This window comes from Hipposideros armiger, unplaced genomic scaffold, assembly GCF_001890085.2.
Source record: "Hipposideros armiger isolate ML-2016 unplaced genomic scaffold, ASM189008v1 scaffold_59, whole genome shotgun sequence".
In the NCBI taxonomy this organism is placed as follows: domain Eukaryota; kingdom Metazoa; phylum Chordata; class Mammalia; order Chiroptera; family Hipposideridae; genus Hipposideros; species Hipposideros armiger.
Window position 1 is genome coordinate 280431 of NW_017731409.1, and position 19505 is coordinate 299935.

A 19505-nucleotide genomic window follows, 5' to 3' on the forward strand; every position below is an offset into this window, starting at 1 on the left:
AAATAGAATTGTCATCCCCCTCTCTGCTGTGAAAATCTCAGCTTCTGCTTTTAGCTTCTCCATTTCCCAGGAGGTTTGCCTCCTGTGCTCCTGCCAAGATCACCAAGTTCTGTGGAACTAGCAGCAGGCTAGCTTCTCGCGTTAGAGCAGAGGATACAGTGCTCAGCACTCCTGCAGCTGAGCAGGGACCTAGGAATCAGCCCCGCTGGCTCTAACTCTTAGCCTAGGCTCCATTTTGTCTCTAGGTGGTGCAAAGCAAGAATTTACCATTGGGCTGGTAGAAGATGGGAAGAAATCTGAAACAGAAAACGGATCATCTAAAAGTCTCACAGGCAGAAGTTTCCGACACCTCCTTTGGGACCCACATAAAAATATGCCCAAAATGGCGACAATGGCTGACACGCCATCCGTAGGCTGCTCTTTCACCCAGGGCCCCTGCACTGCACAGCCCCACATGAAGCATTCCCATTGACTTCTACATCAATGGAGTCCACAGCAGCTGTGCAGTGCTGCAGCTCTGCTTTAGTTTAGTCCCTAATGGATTCAGTCAATAAAATGTCTACAGAATCAACTAACATGCCACGTAGTTAAGTCTCTAACTGAAGGATTTTCTCCGCCCAGCCCAAGGACAGTAATCTTTCCTGGATTTGCAATTCACTGGGATCTCTAGAAATTACCCACCAGAAATAGGGGCTTTGTAGGTGCTCAATTGCACAGGAAATCAAGGTGGAAGGCAGCAGCTTTGGCTGTGTTTGACTCAGGTCCTTGGAAGCCAGCTCTTCTCTCTTCATAATTATTAGAAGGTTTTCCATGGACCTGAAGTTTCATGACTATGCAATAGAAACTTCTTTCTGCTTGGATCAAAATCATTCTTAAAAAATGAGGTCCCCAGCAGAAAGAGAATGCAAGACAGAGAGAGCCAACATCTCCAAAGCCATGAATCAGATAACCAGCCATTTATTCTCTTCAGTGCTGATAGCAGACACACTGTTAAATAAAATGATTTTATAGATTGTTCTCCCTGCCTTCCCAAGAAGGGGATTTATCACCTTCAGTGCACAGAAACTGTTTATGCCCAGACCATTGGTGGGTTTTTCTCAATTTCTCCTCTTGACTTAGAAGACAGAAAGAATTGGAGCTACGTATCACCCTCCCTTTCCTCCCTTGAGGGGCGGCAGGGCAAGCTTGGTGTTCAAATAGGGTCTAAATAACTGAGTTACATAGAGAGCTGACACCTGCACAGGCCCACTGCTATGGGGATTGGAAATTAATTCCCCTTTGGGAATAACTAGGCAAGGCTCCTACAGGTACTACTTTCGAAAAGACCAGATTGTCCCTCTGATGTATAGTGGAGTGTTCCCAACCCTCGCCCCACGGCATCGTACCCCCACTCACATGCATACACATTCACTCAGGAATATGAAGCCCTCCCCACCCCAGAGCAGCAAAGAGGAAGAGAAATCTTTATTGTGGCTAAAAGAGATGAGAGCACTCTTGTGCTAGCAGAGAAATTGTAGTTAGACAATGGGTGAGCACGTTAAGCTTCCCATGTGTGTGAGCACACACACATACTTTTATCCTTGCACGGTGCCCAGGAGCAGCAGTAGTCAAGCTTAGGAGCCTCTTGAGGTTTGTGATATACTTAAACCAAGACTGATCTGAGCTGCCTGAGGAATGTGAGTAAGCTGATTCCCTCCATAGAGATACTGAATTTCCTAGAGCTCAGTATTACTCCCTACCCTGTGGAAATCCACAGACGCAAACAAAGGGGAGGGGCAAAAGGGATGCTTTCTGTACATGTTGACACCACTTGGTTTTCAGTTTCATGATAGCAGGAATGTGCTTCTGATAAATAAGTGGGTGGGTGGATGGATGGATGGATGGACGGACATTACGGAGAGCTTACAATTCCTGGGATTTAGGGTTTAGTCTTTATCCTCTGTGAAACGGTGGAGAAGATAAAAATTTGTGATTTAAAATCTTTTCTACCCTGTATAGCTGCCCTGCAAGGCATGACAGCCTTCAAAAGGAAGGGTGCCTGCTTTAGAACACTGCTTTTCTAAGAAATTAAAAATTCCCTCACTTTACCCTGACCTTTGGGAAACAGAATGAGTGGCCTTTGGGGTTTTTGACCCCGCTTTGCCTCTGACCACATCTTGAAGCCTAGGTCCACAAATCACTCCGTCACCTCAGGTGCCCTTTTCCCTTTAGCCACAGGCATGAGCTCTTCGGGCATTGGAAAAAGGGATATTTAGGACAGCAAAGGAGTTGATCATGAGCTATGGTGCCAAGTAATGATCCCAGACCTTCTGGAATGGACAGAATGAGCATCAAGCCCTCAAACACGTGGGTGTGTGCCCTGGACATGCCCAGCAGTTAGGGCTTAATTGTCAGTGGAGACAAAATGTTCCTCCATTTTGCCTAGGGGTAGCCACATCCTTGTGGGTTTTCTTTGATCATCCCAACTAGTCAAATGTATGGAGAAGCTGCAAGCAGAGAGGTCTCATCAGGAGGGTCTAGAATAGATGCCAAAGAAGCAACGGTCATGCTCCTCCATACACTCTCAAGCACCCTTCTCCCCACTTTGTGCCTCCCTGCCTATTCATCCTCCCACCCATCTGACTGGCCCCCACCCCCAAGTTGCAGGAAGTTCTTCAGTGAAACTCATGTCTCTGCCTCAGCCTATCCTAGATTCCTGTTGGTTCAGGCATGTATGGAATAGTGAATCAGGCAAGAGTCTGCCAAGCAGGGCAGCTGCTCACAGTTGTGCAGGTTGTGCACTGCATAAACACCTCTGGGTAGAGGCTAAAATGCAGCCAATGCTTTCTATGTCAAGCCCTGTACCCTGACATGCTATTCCACAAGCCAGAGAAAGGTACCTTGTCCATGCCAAGCAGTATATCTCTAGGGCTGTATCTTTTCTCAACCTTGCACAAAGGTGCTGTACATAGCCTAGCAGTGGCCCTGCCATCAGGACAAAGTATTCTGATTACAAAATAGATAACTGCAAGACAGCTCCAACAGATCATATTGCGCAGTTCCTGACTTCAGAAGTAAACAAGCCTCCCATAGTGGTGGGCCATTGCTGAGTAACAAATTGTCATAGACTTAGAAGCCAAACACAGAACCCATTTGGTATCTCACAGTTCTGTAGCTCAGAAGTCCAGGCATAGCATGGCTGGCTGGGTTCTCTGCTCAGGGCCTCACAAGGCTGAAAACAAGGTATTGGCCAGCTGGGCTCTTATCTGGAAGCTCGGAGGAAGTGTCTGCTTCTGAGCTCGTTAAGGTCATTGGCAGAATCCTGTGTCTTGTGGCTTTAGGTCTGAAGCCCCATTCCTTGATGTCTGTCATCCAGGGACCACTCTGTTCCTAGAGGCTGCCTATTCTCCTGCTCGTGTGACACCCTGTATCTTTAAATCAGAAAGAGCGAGTCCGGTCCTTCTCATGCTTTGAAGAGATTCTGGGTCCCCCTTCTTTAGCCACGGACAGCTCTCTGCTTTTAAGGGCCTGTGTGATTAGATCAGACCCACATGGATAGTCTCCCCATTTTAAGGTCTACTGTGCCATGTAACACACTATGTCATATAACATTATAGGAGTGTTATCTCATCTTAGTTACAGGTTCCAAGGATTAAGGCAGAATATCTTAGAGGGGACATTTTAGCAATTCAATTTAACACAGCTTCCTCACCCACCCACCTTTTGAAAGCCAAATCTTTGAGCCTTTTGAAAAGCCAAATCTTGGAGCCTTTTCCCCCACAAAGTCTTGTCTGAATAAGCACATTCATACCTTACTTTATCAGACAGTTACCCGTTTTGAGCACATTCTAGTAAGTGGTAAAAATAATTTGTAAATCTATCAGAACTACCTTTTCCCATCACAACCTCTCTCAAATGTTTTGGTAGAATCTGACACGGTCAGTGGTATGTTAGAACTGGTTCCTACCAATTCATAAGAGCTGATTGTTCAATGTTTAGGAATTTTGCAAGCTGATTGTTAAAAGTATTAGTAGCTTGAAATTGACTACAGTGGGAGTATTTACACCATGGAAGGCATACACCCCAAATTGAGATTCCTTTTTTTCTTTCTCTCCCAAACAGCTGGTTTATCAGCATACCACTGGGTGTAGGCCTTTGCAGGTCATCTACTTGACCTCCTGTAGCATGTAGGAATCCTTTCTATGGCTGTTTTCATGCATGGTCACCATCCTACTTTTTAATACCTCGAGGAATGAGGCAATCACTCCCTTACAAGCCAGTTCACCTCACTGGTAACGTGATAGAGTTGAAGCCCGCCTCCCTGCCAATGGCCCCCAGGCCTTTGGAAGCAGCACTGCAACAGCCCCAGAACCATTTGGAGTGGATGCCACCTACCCCTGGAGAAAGCTCTCCTCTGGATGCACATATCAGATCCCAGTTAGAAACACAGTCTTTAGAGCCACACTGTCTGAATTCAAACCCCAGCTCTGCCACTTATTTAACTATAACCTTAGGCAAGTCTCTTAAGTTTTCTTGGCCTCTGGTTCCTTGTCTATAAAATGGGGTAAAAATAACACCTATCTCACCAGTTATGGTGAGGATGAAATGAGATAATACACACAGAGACTAGCACCTTGCCTGGGATGCTTCTGCCTCATGGGTTTGTTGTGAGGATTAAGTTAACATTAGTATAATACCTGGCACAAAGCAAGCACTCTATGAATATTAGTAAATTCATTTAAAATGTGGTTTCTAAATCCTTCATCATACCAGTCACCCTATTCCAGGTGCACCCTAGTGCCCCTCTCAATATGTAGTGTCAGAATGGACCCAATTACTCCAGCCTTTGGCTGACATGCTAGATATTGACTCCAGCCTCCTTTCCCTGACTGGCAAGAGTGTTTGAGCAGCTGCCTCCTTTTCCCTAAGCTTTTAATAGAGTCAGAGATGCTTCTCCCAGGAGCCTTGGGCCCTGGACCAGCAGCACAGGCAAACCCTGGGAGCTTGTTGGAGATGCAGACTCTCAGGCCCCGCCCCAGACCTGCTGACTCAGAATCTGCATTATTATCAAGATCCCCAGGGGGTAGATATGCACACCAAAGTTTAAGAACCACTGTTTTCGGGGACCTTATTTTCAAGAGAAAAATAAAGCATCCTAAGCCTTCTCATGAGACAAGGAGCCTTCCCCATAGACCTTGGTAGGGTCGGGGCAGTGTCAGTGTTGGGCTTGAAGAGATGGGGGTTGATAGTGCCCAACTGGAGAGATAAAGGCTAAAAAAAAAACCCAACACAGAAATGTGAGGCTCCTGAAAGCTCCCACAGAAGGCTAAAATCTCCACGGCCAGCTCCATTCCATAGTCCCAGGTCAAGGAAGCTTGATGAGCATTAGCTGACCAGGAGCAGCCAGGATAAATTTAGAAATGATGAAAAGGAACCCTTCTTGATATGGTGAAGAGTCACTTAGCAGGAATCAGGAGAGAAGAGGTCACTGAATCAGAGATTATTTAGAGATTATATCAAGCAAGGGACAACCAAAGGGTTAGGATGCCGCCTACTCACAACACAATGCAGAGGCAGAGCCACTTATTATCTGCCTGAGCTGCCTGAATTTAAGTGGAGCAATTTAAATGGGAGAACTCTGGGGGCCATTCCCGAGTTGTGTCCACAGTGGGGCAAATGAGGGTCCTTACTGTGGCCACAGCTTAGGAATGGCACCCAGAGTTTGCCTACCTGCTTGTATGAAATAAGCTATAGGAGTAATAGGAGACGTATGCTAAAATCCCAGTTCTGCTGCTTGCTAGCTGTGTGACTCTGGGCAAGTTACTTTATTTTTCTGCACATCTGCTGTTTGGTCATCTTTAAAGTAGAAATAGTAATACCTATGTTTCACATTTGAAGTAAGGATGAAATAAGAAAGCTCTTCTCATGGTGATGAATATAATGTAAATGTATATGTTATCTTAGATTCTTGCATAAAGGGAAATTTACAGGGTCCTCATCCTATGTACTATTCATTCATCCCCTCAACAAATAAATGCTGCTTCCTTCCCTTTTCACCCTAGAGGAACTCAGTGGTTAAAGATCGTCTTTCTCTTTGCCATACCCTGAGGACCAGAGGGCTGATTTGGAATTGGGCGTCCTCAATGCAAAGGAAATGTTCTGAGAGGCCAGCCAAGCAGCCCAGAAATGTGTTTCCTATTCCCTTCTGGGTTGTTGGTGGGAGATCTCCTGGGAGCACCTTTCCCAAGCAGCACAGCCAGGTCTTAGCTTTGGCACATCCCTCAGGGGAGGGGCAGGGCAGGCCCTGGAGCCTCTGAAAAAATTACTGGCTCTAGGAACAGCAGGTCAGGACAGGCTGACTCCCATGACCATGTAGTAACTGCTACTGGACCAGAGGGAGGAATTGGGAATAGGAGAGATATAGGATTCAAAGTCTCTAGCCTAAGCCCATGAGTTAGACGTAGGCTTGTTGTTGGAGAGCTCTCCGGTAGATGGGACAATTGAATAGGCTAATAAGCTGAGGGTATAGATAGTTCAATAACATTGGGTTTCTGGTCTTTTTGTCTCACTGAGAACCCTTAGGCATCCAAATAGCCTTCAAAATATTTTTTTTTGGTCCGTAATGTGTTACATTTTTAGGCAAAAAGGCAGAGCACAGTGATTTCATGAAGCCTTGGGTGTGTTAGAAATTCACGATTAGTCACTCAGTGAGTCATGATGGAGGCCCTCCTCTATGCCAGGCACTAGGACGACAGTGCCAAATAAGAGACAAGTTTCCTGTCCTCATGAGCTTACAGTCTAATGTGGACAGACAGACTATAAACAAATAAGTTAATAAACTGACCAGCTAACTTCAGGCTGTGACTTGTGCACGGAAGGGAATGAGCAGATGGAACGAGATGGAAAGTGACCCGTGGTGGAAAGGTGGAAGAGGTGGGGAGGAAAGAATCCAAGGAGATAGCATGGCCATGGAAGGCCTCTCTGAGGAGGCCATGTATATCGTGGAGACTCAAAGGATGAGGATAAACACAGACCCAGACACAGAAAACAGCAAGGATGATGCCCTAAGTGGGAAAGGACTTGATTGGAGGAACTGAAAGACCAGCCTGCCTGGGACTTGCAAACAGAGAGAACGTTATAAATGAAGTCAGTGAGGTCAACAGCACCTGGATCATACAAGACCCTATCGGTGTGTAAGGGTTTTGTATGTATCCAATTACAGGGGGTGTGATTGGACCTGGATTGTATTTTTAATAGATAACTCGTTGTTATGCAGGGAAGGGTTTATGCAGGAAGAGGGCAAAAGCGAGAGCAGGAAAATCTCTCAGGAGGCTATTGCGAAGTCAAAGGGAGAAGTAATGGTGTTGTGATCTAGGTCTTGATAGCAGAAGGGAAAATGGTGGTGAATTAAATGGATTCAGGTTGGAGGTGAGAGATAGGAAGAAATCAAGGGTGATTCCAGGTTTGAGGCTTGAGCAATTTGATAGACGATGATGCCATTGACTGAGTTGGGGGAATAAGTTTGGAAAGAGACCTTAAGACCTGGCTGGTGACTGAATAAATTTAAATATTCTTGGGCCTCATTTGTGCCTTGAGCAGAACTAAGAGCTTTCTCAGTTTTCCAGATCTGGAAGGGCTTTCTCTAGCCTCCAGGCAAGGTGACATCTTAAGTTCAAACCGATGTGATGCCTTCCCCATAAATGATCTCAGTAAGGGAATCTTACACCTGCCTCCCCCAACTAGTGGCTCCAGCTCCCTAATCTAAATTCCTCTTGCCACTATTTAATGTCTGCCCTCATTTCCGTGTCTTCAGGAAGTTGCCGATGGTTCTCTTATTCTGTTTATCTGTTCGCTAAAAATCACAGCAAGCACTAGTCATGCTGTATTTTAGGACTTGTCATCTGTTCAGCCCAGAACTTGTTGCTGACAGGGGCACAAGGCCAGACTTCAGGAGAATATGAGAGCTACTCTCCATGCTGCCACCCTCCACTTTCTAAACCCCTCAATAACCGCTTTGGGAGCTAGCATCCTGTTTTATCCCATCCTTTCATGGCCTGACTTCTATTTCCAGCCCATACCACCTCTTGGGTCACCAGTTCAATTTATTGATTTCCCCTTATTTTCTTACTTAACGACTAAAGATGGTAAGGTTCCCTCATATATTGCTCTCAAACCACCAAATGGATCATACTGCTCTTAGTAATAACGGTTGCTATTTATTAAACCCTTCCTAGAGAATATGTTCCCTGCCAAGGGCTTTGCATGCATTATCTCATTTAAGAACACTGTGAAGTAGGTCCTAGTACTCCACTTTACAAATGAGATAGGGAGAGCTCTCGCAAGTTGCCCAAGGTCACCCAGCCAGTGAGAGGTGGGGGGCCGGATTCGATCCCAGGCAGTCTCCATCACCAACGCCCCTGCTCTGGAGGAAGGAAGGCCAAGTGTTGTGGCCTTTCGGAGATCGAACACTCACCTTTCTATGGTGGCTAGCAGAGTGTTTCTGTGACTGGGGTGGGTATGGCAAGTGATGAGGGTGTGGAGTCTTGGTTTGTGAAGCAGTGGGTGGTGGGGGCCAGGGGTGGCTCAGTAACTGCTATTGCATTCACTTCAGGAGTGATGGACCCACATCTGCTTCTATAGGACCGACAGTGTGGACAGAGGTAGCTCTATAGACACCCAGCTCCCATGGTGACTTGAGAAAGCTCAGGAGAGCAGAGAGGTTGTCCTGGTCAGAATATAAAGATATTCTTACTTTATAAAAAAGAATAAAGAGAGCTGCTGAAGACCTGACTATCCTCAACAAAGGGTAGGCCTCGGGGCACCTTAGTCTGAAAGAAGGCATGCCCACGGGCTGCTGAACAGGGCTTCTGCTGGGTCCCTTCTTCCCCGCTGCTGAAGGATGACTCAGCTTCACGCCCACCTTCATCCAGCAAGGTCTCACATCCTCTGGGAGAGGCCAAAGCAGCTTGACTGGGGTCCGGTCCTGAAATGTCCCCATCATTAAACAAAGGTTGGGAGAGGCTTGGCCCAGGTCCATCTCCATCTTTAAAGCTCCTAGTAATATTAAAAAGAACAAGAAGAAGAAATGCAAAACAGATTACTAAAATTGGTTTATATTTTCTCAATGTTTAAATGAACAAAATAACACCTTTTAACATAAAAAACAATATAGATGTGCTAGTCACAAGATCACTGTAGGATTTATATGTTAATAATAAATTCAGAGTGCCCTGGAGTTAATATGATTTGGTCCGTGTATCCCTGTGACTATAGAAGCTCTTGGAGTGAGCCTCAGTAGTTTTTGAGGCCCGTCGTGAATTATAAGAATGCATGACTTGAGCCAAATGGCCCTCCTGGCCTCTCTATGACAGTCACAGCCACAGAGAAAGAGAGAAGTTCTACTCTTCCAGGCAGGACTCCCACAGGCCAACTTGCCCCGCCCCTTCTGCCCTTTCTGTAAAATAAACATTTCAGATCAGCATCAGCTGATTTTAAAAGTCAAAAATTAAAAAAAAAAATCTTTCTTGTTTCAAAAGCAAGAGGAATAAGGAAGCAAACATGATGGGAGGACCTAAATGTCTAAGCCATTGTATGTATATTATTTCATTGCTCTCACAACTGCCCTGGGATGGTGTAAGCATTATTCAACTCATGTGTTATGTATGGGTTCAGTTATTTGTCCAAGGTCACATAGCATACCCAGGATCATAACCCAGGACCTTTGACTGAAGCCTGTGCTCTTTTCAGTCTTCAAGTCTGGCCATGCCACGAAGCCACAAGAAACCCAGGAGGAGCCTAGTGAGGCCGGAAGAGGCCAAGGCAGCCCTCTCCTCCCTGCCCCCTTGTGAAGTCGGGGCAAACTTTGACCTTTCTGGACCTTTTCACTGTTTCCTTCTTTTTCTGTTTCTTCTCCTGCCTGGCTTGCCCTACCACTCTACTCCTTGCTTATGACACTTATTTTTCCATCCACAGCAAAACAATTCACATCAAGGTAATTGATGATGAGGCGTATGAGAAAAACAAGAATTGCTTCATTGAGCTGATGGGCCCCCGCATGGTGGATATGAGTTTTCAGAAAGGTGTAGTACCCTGTCCTCCACACTAACGTTAACCTTCTCTCCTCTTCTGTTTCTTCCTTTCCCCAATCTCTTTGCCTCCTTCTCCTCCCCTTTCTTCTACCTCTCTGGTTCACTTTCTCCTGTTTCCTTTCTTGTTCTCTCTTTTCCTCTCTTTTTACCACTCCCTTTCCTCTCTTGGCTCCCAGCTGTGTCCTAACATCTGCCAACCTGTCACATGGTATCCGTAAGAGGGATGTTCAAGAGCCAATGGTAATATTTGTAAGGAAATGGATATGGGGAAAGCAAGAAAGAGATGAGGGTGGGAGAGAGAGAGAGAGAGAGAGAGAGCGAGCGCCAGTCATGGCCCTGAAAGTATCATATATGAGGCTCGCTGCTTCTCCTGAATAGCTTAATAGACAGAAAAGAAAGACCAGATAGCACAACGCAAAGCAGGATGGCAGCACTTGGAAACTCGCCCAGGTTCTCAGCACAGATTTCCAGGGGGCAGCTCTTCTCAGGGCTAAGCTTATAGTCCCTGGGCGTTGAGAATGAATGTGTTTAGATTTGGGTTCTGTTTGTGGTTCATCCTGTTTCCCAAAGCAGTCCTCAGAAGCCATCCTATCTGCCATATCCCTGCTATCAAGGTGTGTTTCTCTCCCTAACCTTGACTGAGCTGAAAGTACAGGTTTGAATTCCAGGTCTAGGTAAAGACCTCTCTATAGTACTCTGTTTTCCCTATGAAGAACATCTTGATATGGAAGCAGAGCGTTACAATAGTGGGAAGGAGGGTTCTGACCTGAGTAGAAGCTTCTCCAAGAAGTCACAGGACTCCTCAGAGTGGATAGAGCTTTTGCCTTCAGCTTCAATGACTCTGTACAGTCCAGACTTCCAATAAGCAAGTCAGGAAACCCTATTTTGGATGGATGACACTATGGATGGGGGAGCTGCTAGTATTTGAGGCAATAGTCCTCCCCTGGCAGAGCTCTCCAGCCATGCCCACAGTCACAGAGCAGCCCTTTCCCATCCTATAGCAGAGTCCCCGCACTAGAAAAACAGGCCAGGCTCACATCTCATAGGGAGTCCCAGGGCCTGGGGCCTAGAGAGATCTCCCAGAAAATGTTTCTTGAAATCAGTGAACTTTGTCTACTCCTCTGAGCAAGGTGTCCAAAAAAGTGCCAGAAAGTTGACCAAAATTATACTCATAAAACACACACACACACACACACACACACACACACATACACACACACACACACACACACATCACACACACACACACACATCACACAAATGCACAGCAAATCCTGTGACCAACAAATCAACTCAGATCAGTCTACCACCTCATAGATAGCAAAGCTGAAACTGTTTTTAGAATGGAATAGAAATATCAGAGGCCCTGATTAGACAGTTTAGGCTCTTTTTTTGTTGGCACTTTTTGCCCTTTTAGAGAACATTTAGGTCCCAGGCCAAAAAGGGGGTGGGGGAGAGAAAGAGAGAGAATGAGAATAATCATCAGGGTTCACTGTTGGGAGCCACCAACCTCACTGTGGTTCCACAGCGGGAGATCCAGGCCCACACAGCAACTTCTCCAGTGACCATAGGCCTGAGCCAGGCTCATGCCTGTCTGGAGGGGAGTGATTTTCAAGGAAACTTTGATTTCCTGATGATTTGTTTTTAAAAGACACTATGCTTTGTTGAGATACCCAGAAATGAGTAGAAACCTCCATCACTTTGTCCCTGGGAGCCTTGCTAATCAGCATTGAGGGGGGACAGCCTTGAAACACATCACCCCAATATGATAGAAGTCCAAAGGCGATTTAGAATTTCCTGATTTACATCATTTTCTTCACACTTTCCCAGGAGTGCGTCAGCTGTAAATATTAAAGGAGGCCTATATTTTATTGTGATTAATACATGTGTATTTTAGTTTCCAACATGGAAGCCCTGTGAGATAAAGAATGAAAATGATAACAGAATCCCGCTTTCCTTGCTTTCTCTCTCTCTCTCTCATTTCCCTTCCTCATAAATACTTTTCTTTTAGGTTTTTATTTATGGGGCTCATGTAAAGAATGGGCATAGACTCAAGGAAGAGAACCTAGTTAGGTACTGTTGACATACTTTCTGTTGTAGAAGGGCCCTGGACCAGTAGTTTACCTGCTGCCCAAAGAAACACCACTGTTACCATGTGACACCCAGTGGAATGTGCTGCCCAACTCACTTCCTACTAACCATCCGCAGGATCTAAAATGACTCCTCCCCACCATCAACCCCGTCTTCCTTTCCATGTCCCCGCTGTCCTCCTGGATCCCTTCCTTTGCCCACTTTTCTTTGCCTCCTGGCTCCCTTTCCCTCTCACCCGTAAGAACAACTATGACCAAGGAGACAAGAAAAGCTATGACTATTTTTTTAAAAATACAAGAACAATACAATCCACCATAGTCCTGTCAAAGCCACCATGGTGGGACTGGGCTGCATGTGCCAAGAGTGATGGGGGATGATTTTAAAGGCTGTACTCCAAGTGACCAACCAATCTGCCGACCCAGTCGACACACACTCTCTCTCTTGTTGTCCCTACAGGAAAACCATAAGGGTTAAAATAGTAGATGAGGAGGAATACGAAAGGCAAGAGAATTTCTTCATTGCCCTTGGTGAACCGAAATGGATGGAACGTGGAATATCAGGTGTGAGATTCTTTAAAAAAACGAACAAAATAAAACAAGAAAAAGAAAGAAAAAATTTTAACAAACTGAAAAGCAACAACAACAAAAAGCAACTGTATTTTTTCTCCCCCTTTTTCATCCCTTTTCCTTCCTCCTTTTGACCAACAGACTTTTTTTATTCTCTTCCCTCCTGTATTCTCGCTCTCACCCTGTTTCGGTATCATCTCTGCCTTCTTAGCCTTAGCTTATTTCCAAGTCCTCCTTTCCCACCTTTTGGGCAGTGCTGCAGCCTCAACTCCTCATTACCCTCATGAGTTACTTCCGCCTTGTGCTCCAGTTATCTGATGACCACTGTCCCCTGCACTCTCCCGCACAGCCCACACACATACACAATAACCTGTAAATGTGGCACCTCCTTGGTGGGTGGGGAGGAGAAGAAAAAGAAAGGAATGTGATGCAATGCATGCCGGTGCCCCTCCCCTGCTTTCTTCCCCTCCCACTCCTCACTCTCTAGCCTGGATTGAATGGGGGATGGTCTGGAATGGGGGCTGGGGCCCATGTTGCGATGATGCTTTGACAGTTTTCTGCTGCATTCCCCAACCTCCTCCGTTGAGTGCTTGGCAGGTTATTCACTTGCAGAGTGTCCCATAGGCCCCTCTGCCCTTCACGAAGGTAAGTGTTTTACCTGGCTATTTCAGTGGGGTAGACCGTGGCCTGGAGAAGTATACCATTTGTCAGAGGCCACAGCTTCTGAAAGCTCTCGGAGAAAGAGCTGGCTTCTGAGGTAGTCATGTAATTTGCAACCCTGAGCTATTCTTCCTCCCTTTGGCATCCTGCCCCATCTCATTTTACCTCTGTTCCTAGCCCAAGGTAAGTTACTTTATTCAGGCTGCTTTAGGATAATGCAATCCCCAAAGCAGAAAATTGAGAGTCTGCAAAAGGAAGGAAGTCATTCCAAGTATGGAAATCTCCTTAGCCAGAGGGCCCTGGAAAAGGACAACATTGGGCAGGCCCAGAGTACTGACTTACGGACTTTCCAATTGGAAAAGGGACTCTAAATGCTATAGTTGGTGTTGGTCCTCAAGAAACAGGTGTTGGATGGTTCACAGAAGCCTGCCTTTGCTTTACATCTCTAAATGAGCACATCACCCAGATCCCAAGATAACACCTCATCCCACACCAGAGAAATGGCCTCATCTCCTTTCCTCTGGACATTCATCTTGGAATATCTTCCAGGGTTTCATTCCTATGGGACGGATTATGTTGCAACCAAGGTAGATGTAAGGAAAGATTTCTTCCCTTGAAGAAAATGATTGGAAGCCACTACTCTGAAAGTGGTGGAGGAATGTATGTGGAAATTGGTAAGTGTGCACTTGGGAAATACCAAGAGGAAGAGATGACACTCCTCTGCAGGAGACATACGCTGCTGAGAGCCTCATGGAAGATGAAACAGTGAGATTCACTTGTTTGTCAAAAAGGGTGATCATTCTGCAACCACTTCATATTTACATGACAAAGAGCATCATACAGCCTTTCACCCAAGGACAGATCTAAGAGATTCAGCAGCTACTCTCCCAAAGGCTCATCAACAGGTCTTCTCAGACCCATATGATTGGTCAGTTCTCATTTTCTTCTGCGGACTCTCTGCAGACCTAACCTGATCTATGCCCACACTGCTTTGGACACACCTGATGTTGTAGAAGCAGAAGTCCTCTCCATCTTCTATGCTCATCTTGTCCTTGGCCACCTAATAAGATGCTGCCATGACCCTGACTGCCAAAGAGTGCTGGAAGAAAGAAAAAAATCTCTGGTTCCATTGCTCCCCAGGCTTGCCAATCTTCCAGTTTCTGCCACTGAGAATATTCTCAGAAATTATCTCAACATCTGCCCTACCTCATTCCCACCTCCCGTGTGCATTTATTCCACATCCTCATGATTGGTTGGATGCAGCAGACACCTAAGGTCACTGTAAACCAGCTTCGTCAATTTCCACAGTCCCAACTACTTAGGTGCCAAGGAAAGCAGCACAAAGGATCACACAGGGTAGCTGGAAAGAAGGCAGTGGCTCTGGACAAGAATAGGTTGGAAGTCTGTCCATGATTTTATTCCACCGGTAAAGAGGCTCTTCTTATCTGCCCCTTCAACAAACGCCTATCAACAGTAGGACAGAGAGTGACCTAAGATAAACCTTGTGCTCTTCTGTGCTCTTCAAGAGGTTTGGTCAGACGTGAATGCCTGTGGCTACTCCCCATATGAGGACTCCTTCTTGATGTATTGGATTCTCTGTCCAAGGAGATATCAACAAAGCCCTGGTGGAGCCTAGTCATGGGGGAGGGCATAGGTAAGAAGACAAGGATTCCATCAAGTCATTGGTGTGATATGTCCCCAAATCTTCCCAAGATCAAGATACCAAGATGGTAGATGCCAATAGGAAACATATCAGTTTCCTGGCATCCTGTTCTATTGTCTGTAGGAGTAATTTTCAGTTTCTTCAGGTCTTCCCACATTTTGTCGTCAGGCCATAAGGTGAAAGGTCATAAAACTTGAATTATCTAGACTCAGAATCAAATGAAAACCCATTCTGATTTCCAGAATTCCCTGCTGTTCTTGGAGTGAGAAACAGTACAGTGGAAATTGCTTTTCATTACCGCTGCTGCACGGGAGAGTCTTAGGCATTCAGAACAGCATAGTCTCTGTGTGGTCCAAATGACAACTGCCTTACAAAAAAAAGGACTGGATTTGAAATAGGAGATTCTATTCTTGGCAAACAAAATAGATGTTAGAAGTGAGATTAAAAGTTTTGGACAAGCTTGGGGAGGGGAAAAGGGAGGATGATTAAAAAATATGGTTGTGGAGCCGAGTAAGCACTGGGGTCTAGAGGTGGAGTTCTGAGAGCAACACTGAGAGCAGAGTCCAGGCTGTTGGGCCTGGGCCTGGGCCTTGAAAGTCTCAGGTGGGAAAGGAAAGCACTCTCCCCCAAGAAGGGGGTCTGTTTGTGCCTCCTCTTACCGCATCCATGGGCTCACCTGACAAGCTGTCAAGATGCTTCCAATTATTTACAGAGCTATGCTCTTTCCTGCTTGTCCCGGGGCTGTCTGAACAGGGATAGATGACTCTCACCTGACCCTGGGGATCAATAAAGGGAAAAGGTCAGCTCCAGCTTCTCATAATCAGCAGCAGGAAAAACACCCTGGAGGTATCGTGTCACTCAAAGTTGGGCTACCTGGATCTCACTGACCCATCTATAACTGCTAGGTGGAATGTCTCAGATTCATGTAGACAATGACTAGAGAGTGGTACAATGCCAGCTGATTGCAAGCCCTCTCGCTGTGCTAGGGATGATCCTGGCGTTGGGAGGTGCGTCTGAGTGAAAAACAGGGCAGCCAGGGACCTTTTGGAAGAGCTGCCCCTTGTCTGGCCTACCTGGGTACATTGATGCATTTGGGTCTCTGGTCTTCACTGGAATTTGGGGTCAAGAAGATCCATAGAAGGTGCAGAATGAACAAGCTCTTTTGCTGTCATCTATCTATCTATCTTCCTATCTATCTTCCTATCTATCTATCTATCATCTATCATCTATCATCTATCATCATCTATCTATCTCAATGTGGTAAGGAGATCCATTGATCCATTACCCCTTGTAATTCCATATGGGAGACAGCAGAAAAAGTCAGTTGCTGCTTATATACCATAAAGATTCTGGATCTACATATGTCTTCAATGGCTGTGAATATGGGATGATGGATCACAGGCCTGAGTTGCATTCCTAGAGATTTTTAGAAGAAACAATTCACAGACACCCTCCCTCCCACTCTTTCTTCAGCAACCTCCATCAGTCACCAGCTACACCAGGAGTATGTGGAGTGTATTCCCAGACTTTTATTTGACAAGAGCCAAGGAATAAGGGGCTGTACTAATCACCGAGATGAAAATGTGGTATGTCACAAGAATGTTTTATTTTGGGACCTTGAAATCTGAAAGAGTTTAGCGTAAGTACAAATTTAGGGACTAGGGACAACCTGTGTTGGGTCCATCTTTAACTCAGCTTCCCAGTCCATGCAAGGACCTTGTATTTGTCATCTCCCATCTATGAATAACTTTTAATCTGTGAACATGACAATTTCTCTGGTCCAGAATATCTGGACTCTGATTTAGCCTGTCCTGTCTGGAACAAAAGGCCACCATCTAGAGATGTAGCAACACAGGATTTATGAAAAATACAATTACTAAAATTGTCAGCAAATAACAAATGTTTGTTGAACAACTACTAGTTGCAGTGAATTTGCTAGGCACACACAATACAAAGTGGTAGGCATGCATGGCCCTGACCTCCAGGCTATATCTATAAAAAGATTAAACCATTCAAGGAAAACATTCTGCAGGACTTACTTTTTCACTGGGCCATTCTTTTAGAGGAACTCAAAGTGCCAACCGACATGGTGGCTATGAAGCCACTTGTGGCCATGGAAGTGTTTCGGGCCCTGGGAGATCTGAGCATGATCTGATTATGAGGTTAGGGATAGAAGATATAGAACTGGGCACTGTTCCACTCTTGTACACCATTGCTCAGTGCCCAGAGCTCCTATTCAAGCCCCAGGGTCATATTCTCCACCGATAAGTCAGTTATTCTGGCAGGGATGCAACCTGTAAAGTTTTCAAGGTAACTGATTCTCACTCCTTCACAGAATGGATGTGATAACTTGATTCCTTAGAAAATCACGAATGACTAGCTCTGTCTCTGCTTCACCCACTTGGTTCCCCTATCTTCATCCCTCTATCCCTAGCTTTCATAGTCACAGGGAAACTCATAGTCACGTGGAGGAAACTCTCATAACTGCAGGGTCCTGATGCTCAGCAGTCACACCTCTTGCTACTGCTGTTGCTGCTGCTGCTGCTACTGCTGCATGCTTTAAATGCTGCCTTTCGCATGCGGCTGCAGAGCTCTCACCTGCTAAGCTCACTGCTTCCCTTATGCTGCTGCAACCACAAAGCCTGGGGACACTTTTAAGATGGAACCTTAATGTTCTTTCCTTTTCTTTCTTCCCCTTGTCTGGTATCCGTTTGCAAACAGCGCTCCTGTTGTCTCCAGGTAAGAGGTGTCTTGCCCCCTCTTTTCTACTTCTTGCCAGGGCTGTTATTTAGTTTAAGACCAAAGTCCTTTGATTTATTTAATAGGAACTGTAAGCTCAAGTTAACCTGACAAGTTCTCCTAAAGCCTAGGAGGTGTATTTCCCGCTTGAAGTAATCATAAGGACGTAGGCAATTCCTTGAGCACCATTTTTGTCAGTGGATGTGGGTAAAGGCATAGGCTGGCCCTCTCTGGAACCAGGAAGGGAACTGAAACTTACCAAAGAGATGGTGGGTCATAGATGTCTCCTGAGTCTTAGTTTACCTGTCATCTCATGTTGTGGGGCAAGAAAGGATGAGAGTCAGAGCTGAATCTCCTCATGATGGGATTTGAAAGAACATACTTTGATCTTGAGCAATCCAGGGGAAATACTCAGGAGCTGCTGTGAGAACATGAAAGGCAATTGTTAAAGAACCTAGAATTTTACACATACTGGAGATCTTCCATCTTATCACAGCTGAGGTCTAAATTGCTAGCACTTTGGTTTATTTGTCATTGACACTTGAAGTCCCATGTGCCATGAACAACAAGAATTAGGATAACGTGGCAGGTGGAGGTAATTATCTGGCTGGAAATAGAAATGTTAGAGGATTTATTTTGGAGAGATGCTCATGCAGAATCTAGATCCTGTGGTAGGACAGACATCTATCCTGATTGTCTGCCTGAATCAGTGGAATCCACTCATGAACAACATGTAACTTTGTGAGAGATAAGAAAGCATGTCCATCATATCCAGGGATACTGTAGCTTATGGTGCAGGCAGAGTGAACCACCGTAAGATGTCTCAGTATATTTTAAAAGAACATTTTACACGTCATTAGTTCTTTGAACATATTTTTAAAAATTAAGGTCATTTAAGAGGCAACACATCTTATATAATTCATTGGTGTTCCAAGTCACCTATAGGTTATACCCTGGGTTTGAGAAGGGGGGTCGTTTACATAGTAAGGACCTTTGCCTCCTTGGAGCCTCAAACAAAAAATGTAGATAAACCCCTACATTTTCCCTTTTTGAAAAAATTGCTCCAGCTTCCTTGGCCTCTTGCTTCCACTTTATAACAATAGGATAAGGGCTACCTCCAGCCCATATATTCCACTATCCTCCCTGGGTATCAATGTCTAGCACTGGGTGTTCCTTCTCCATTTCACTCATCCTCTTGCCTGAGAAGGTATTTGTGCTTCTTCGTTCCAACTTTTGCCTCCTCCTCCCACCAACCTCTTACAACAAAGACTGTGATTTAATTTCAGCTTCCTTATATAGTACTTTCAACATATTTGCACAAATACCAAGAGAAGCTGAAAAAAAAGAAGGTGTCATTTCCTAGATCTTGCAATCTGTAAACCTTTAATTTAGGAATCCTTGGTTAAACTTTAAATTCACTGGAAATTTAAAACCCTTGTTTGAATTTTCCTGGGTGGACAGTCAAACAAAATTAATAATGCCTGGTGGTGAAAGATGAGAAGTAAATATGTTCACTCTGAGCCTCACCACCAAGTTCAGACCTGGGAGTGAGGGCACTGGCTGCATCACCCCACTTCTTTCTGAGGATGTCTGTAGAGCATTCACGGCCATGATTCCTGTCTGGCCTGGCAAGCGCTTTGTTCTTCCAATATTTGCTCAATCTCTCATCTCATCTCTCTCTCTCTCTCTCTCTCTCTCTCTCTCTCTCTCTCTCTCTCT

The 19505-nt window shown here is 45.3% G+C and overlaps 1 protein-coding gene across 6 annotated transcripts in view; it reads left to right on the plus strand.

Annotated features, from left to right (window-relative positions):
• Positions 1-19505, plus strand: part of SLC8A3 (solute carrier family 8 member A3) — a 149085-nt gene that overhangs the window by 109023 nt on the left and 20557 nt on the right. For 5 of the 6 annotated variants that reach the window (XM_019641342.1, XM_019641345.1, XM_019641344.1 and 2 more), the window contains 2 exons: positions 9952-10058; positions 17769-17786. In XM_019641342.1, coding sequence (XP_019496887.1) covers positions 9952-10058; positions 17769-17786 — 125 coding nt within the window. Of the gene's footprint in view, positions 1-9951; positions 10059-12614; positions 12719-17768; positions 17787-19505 lie in introns of all 6 variants that reach the window. The other variant, XM_019641346.1, reaches the window with a different exon arrangement.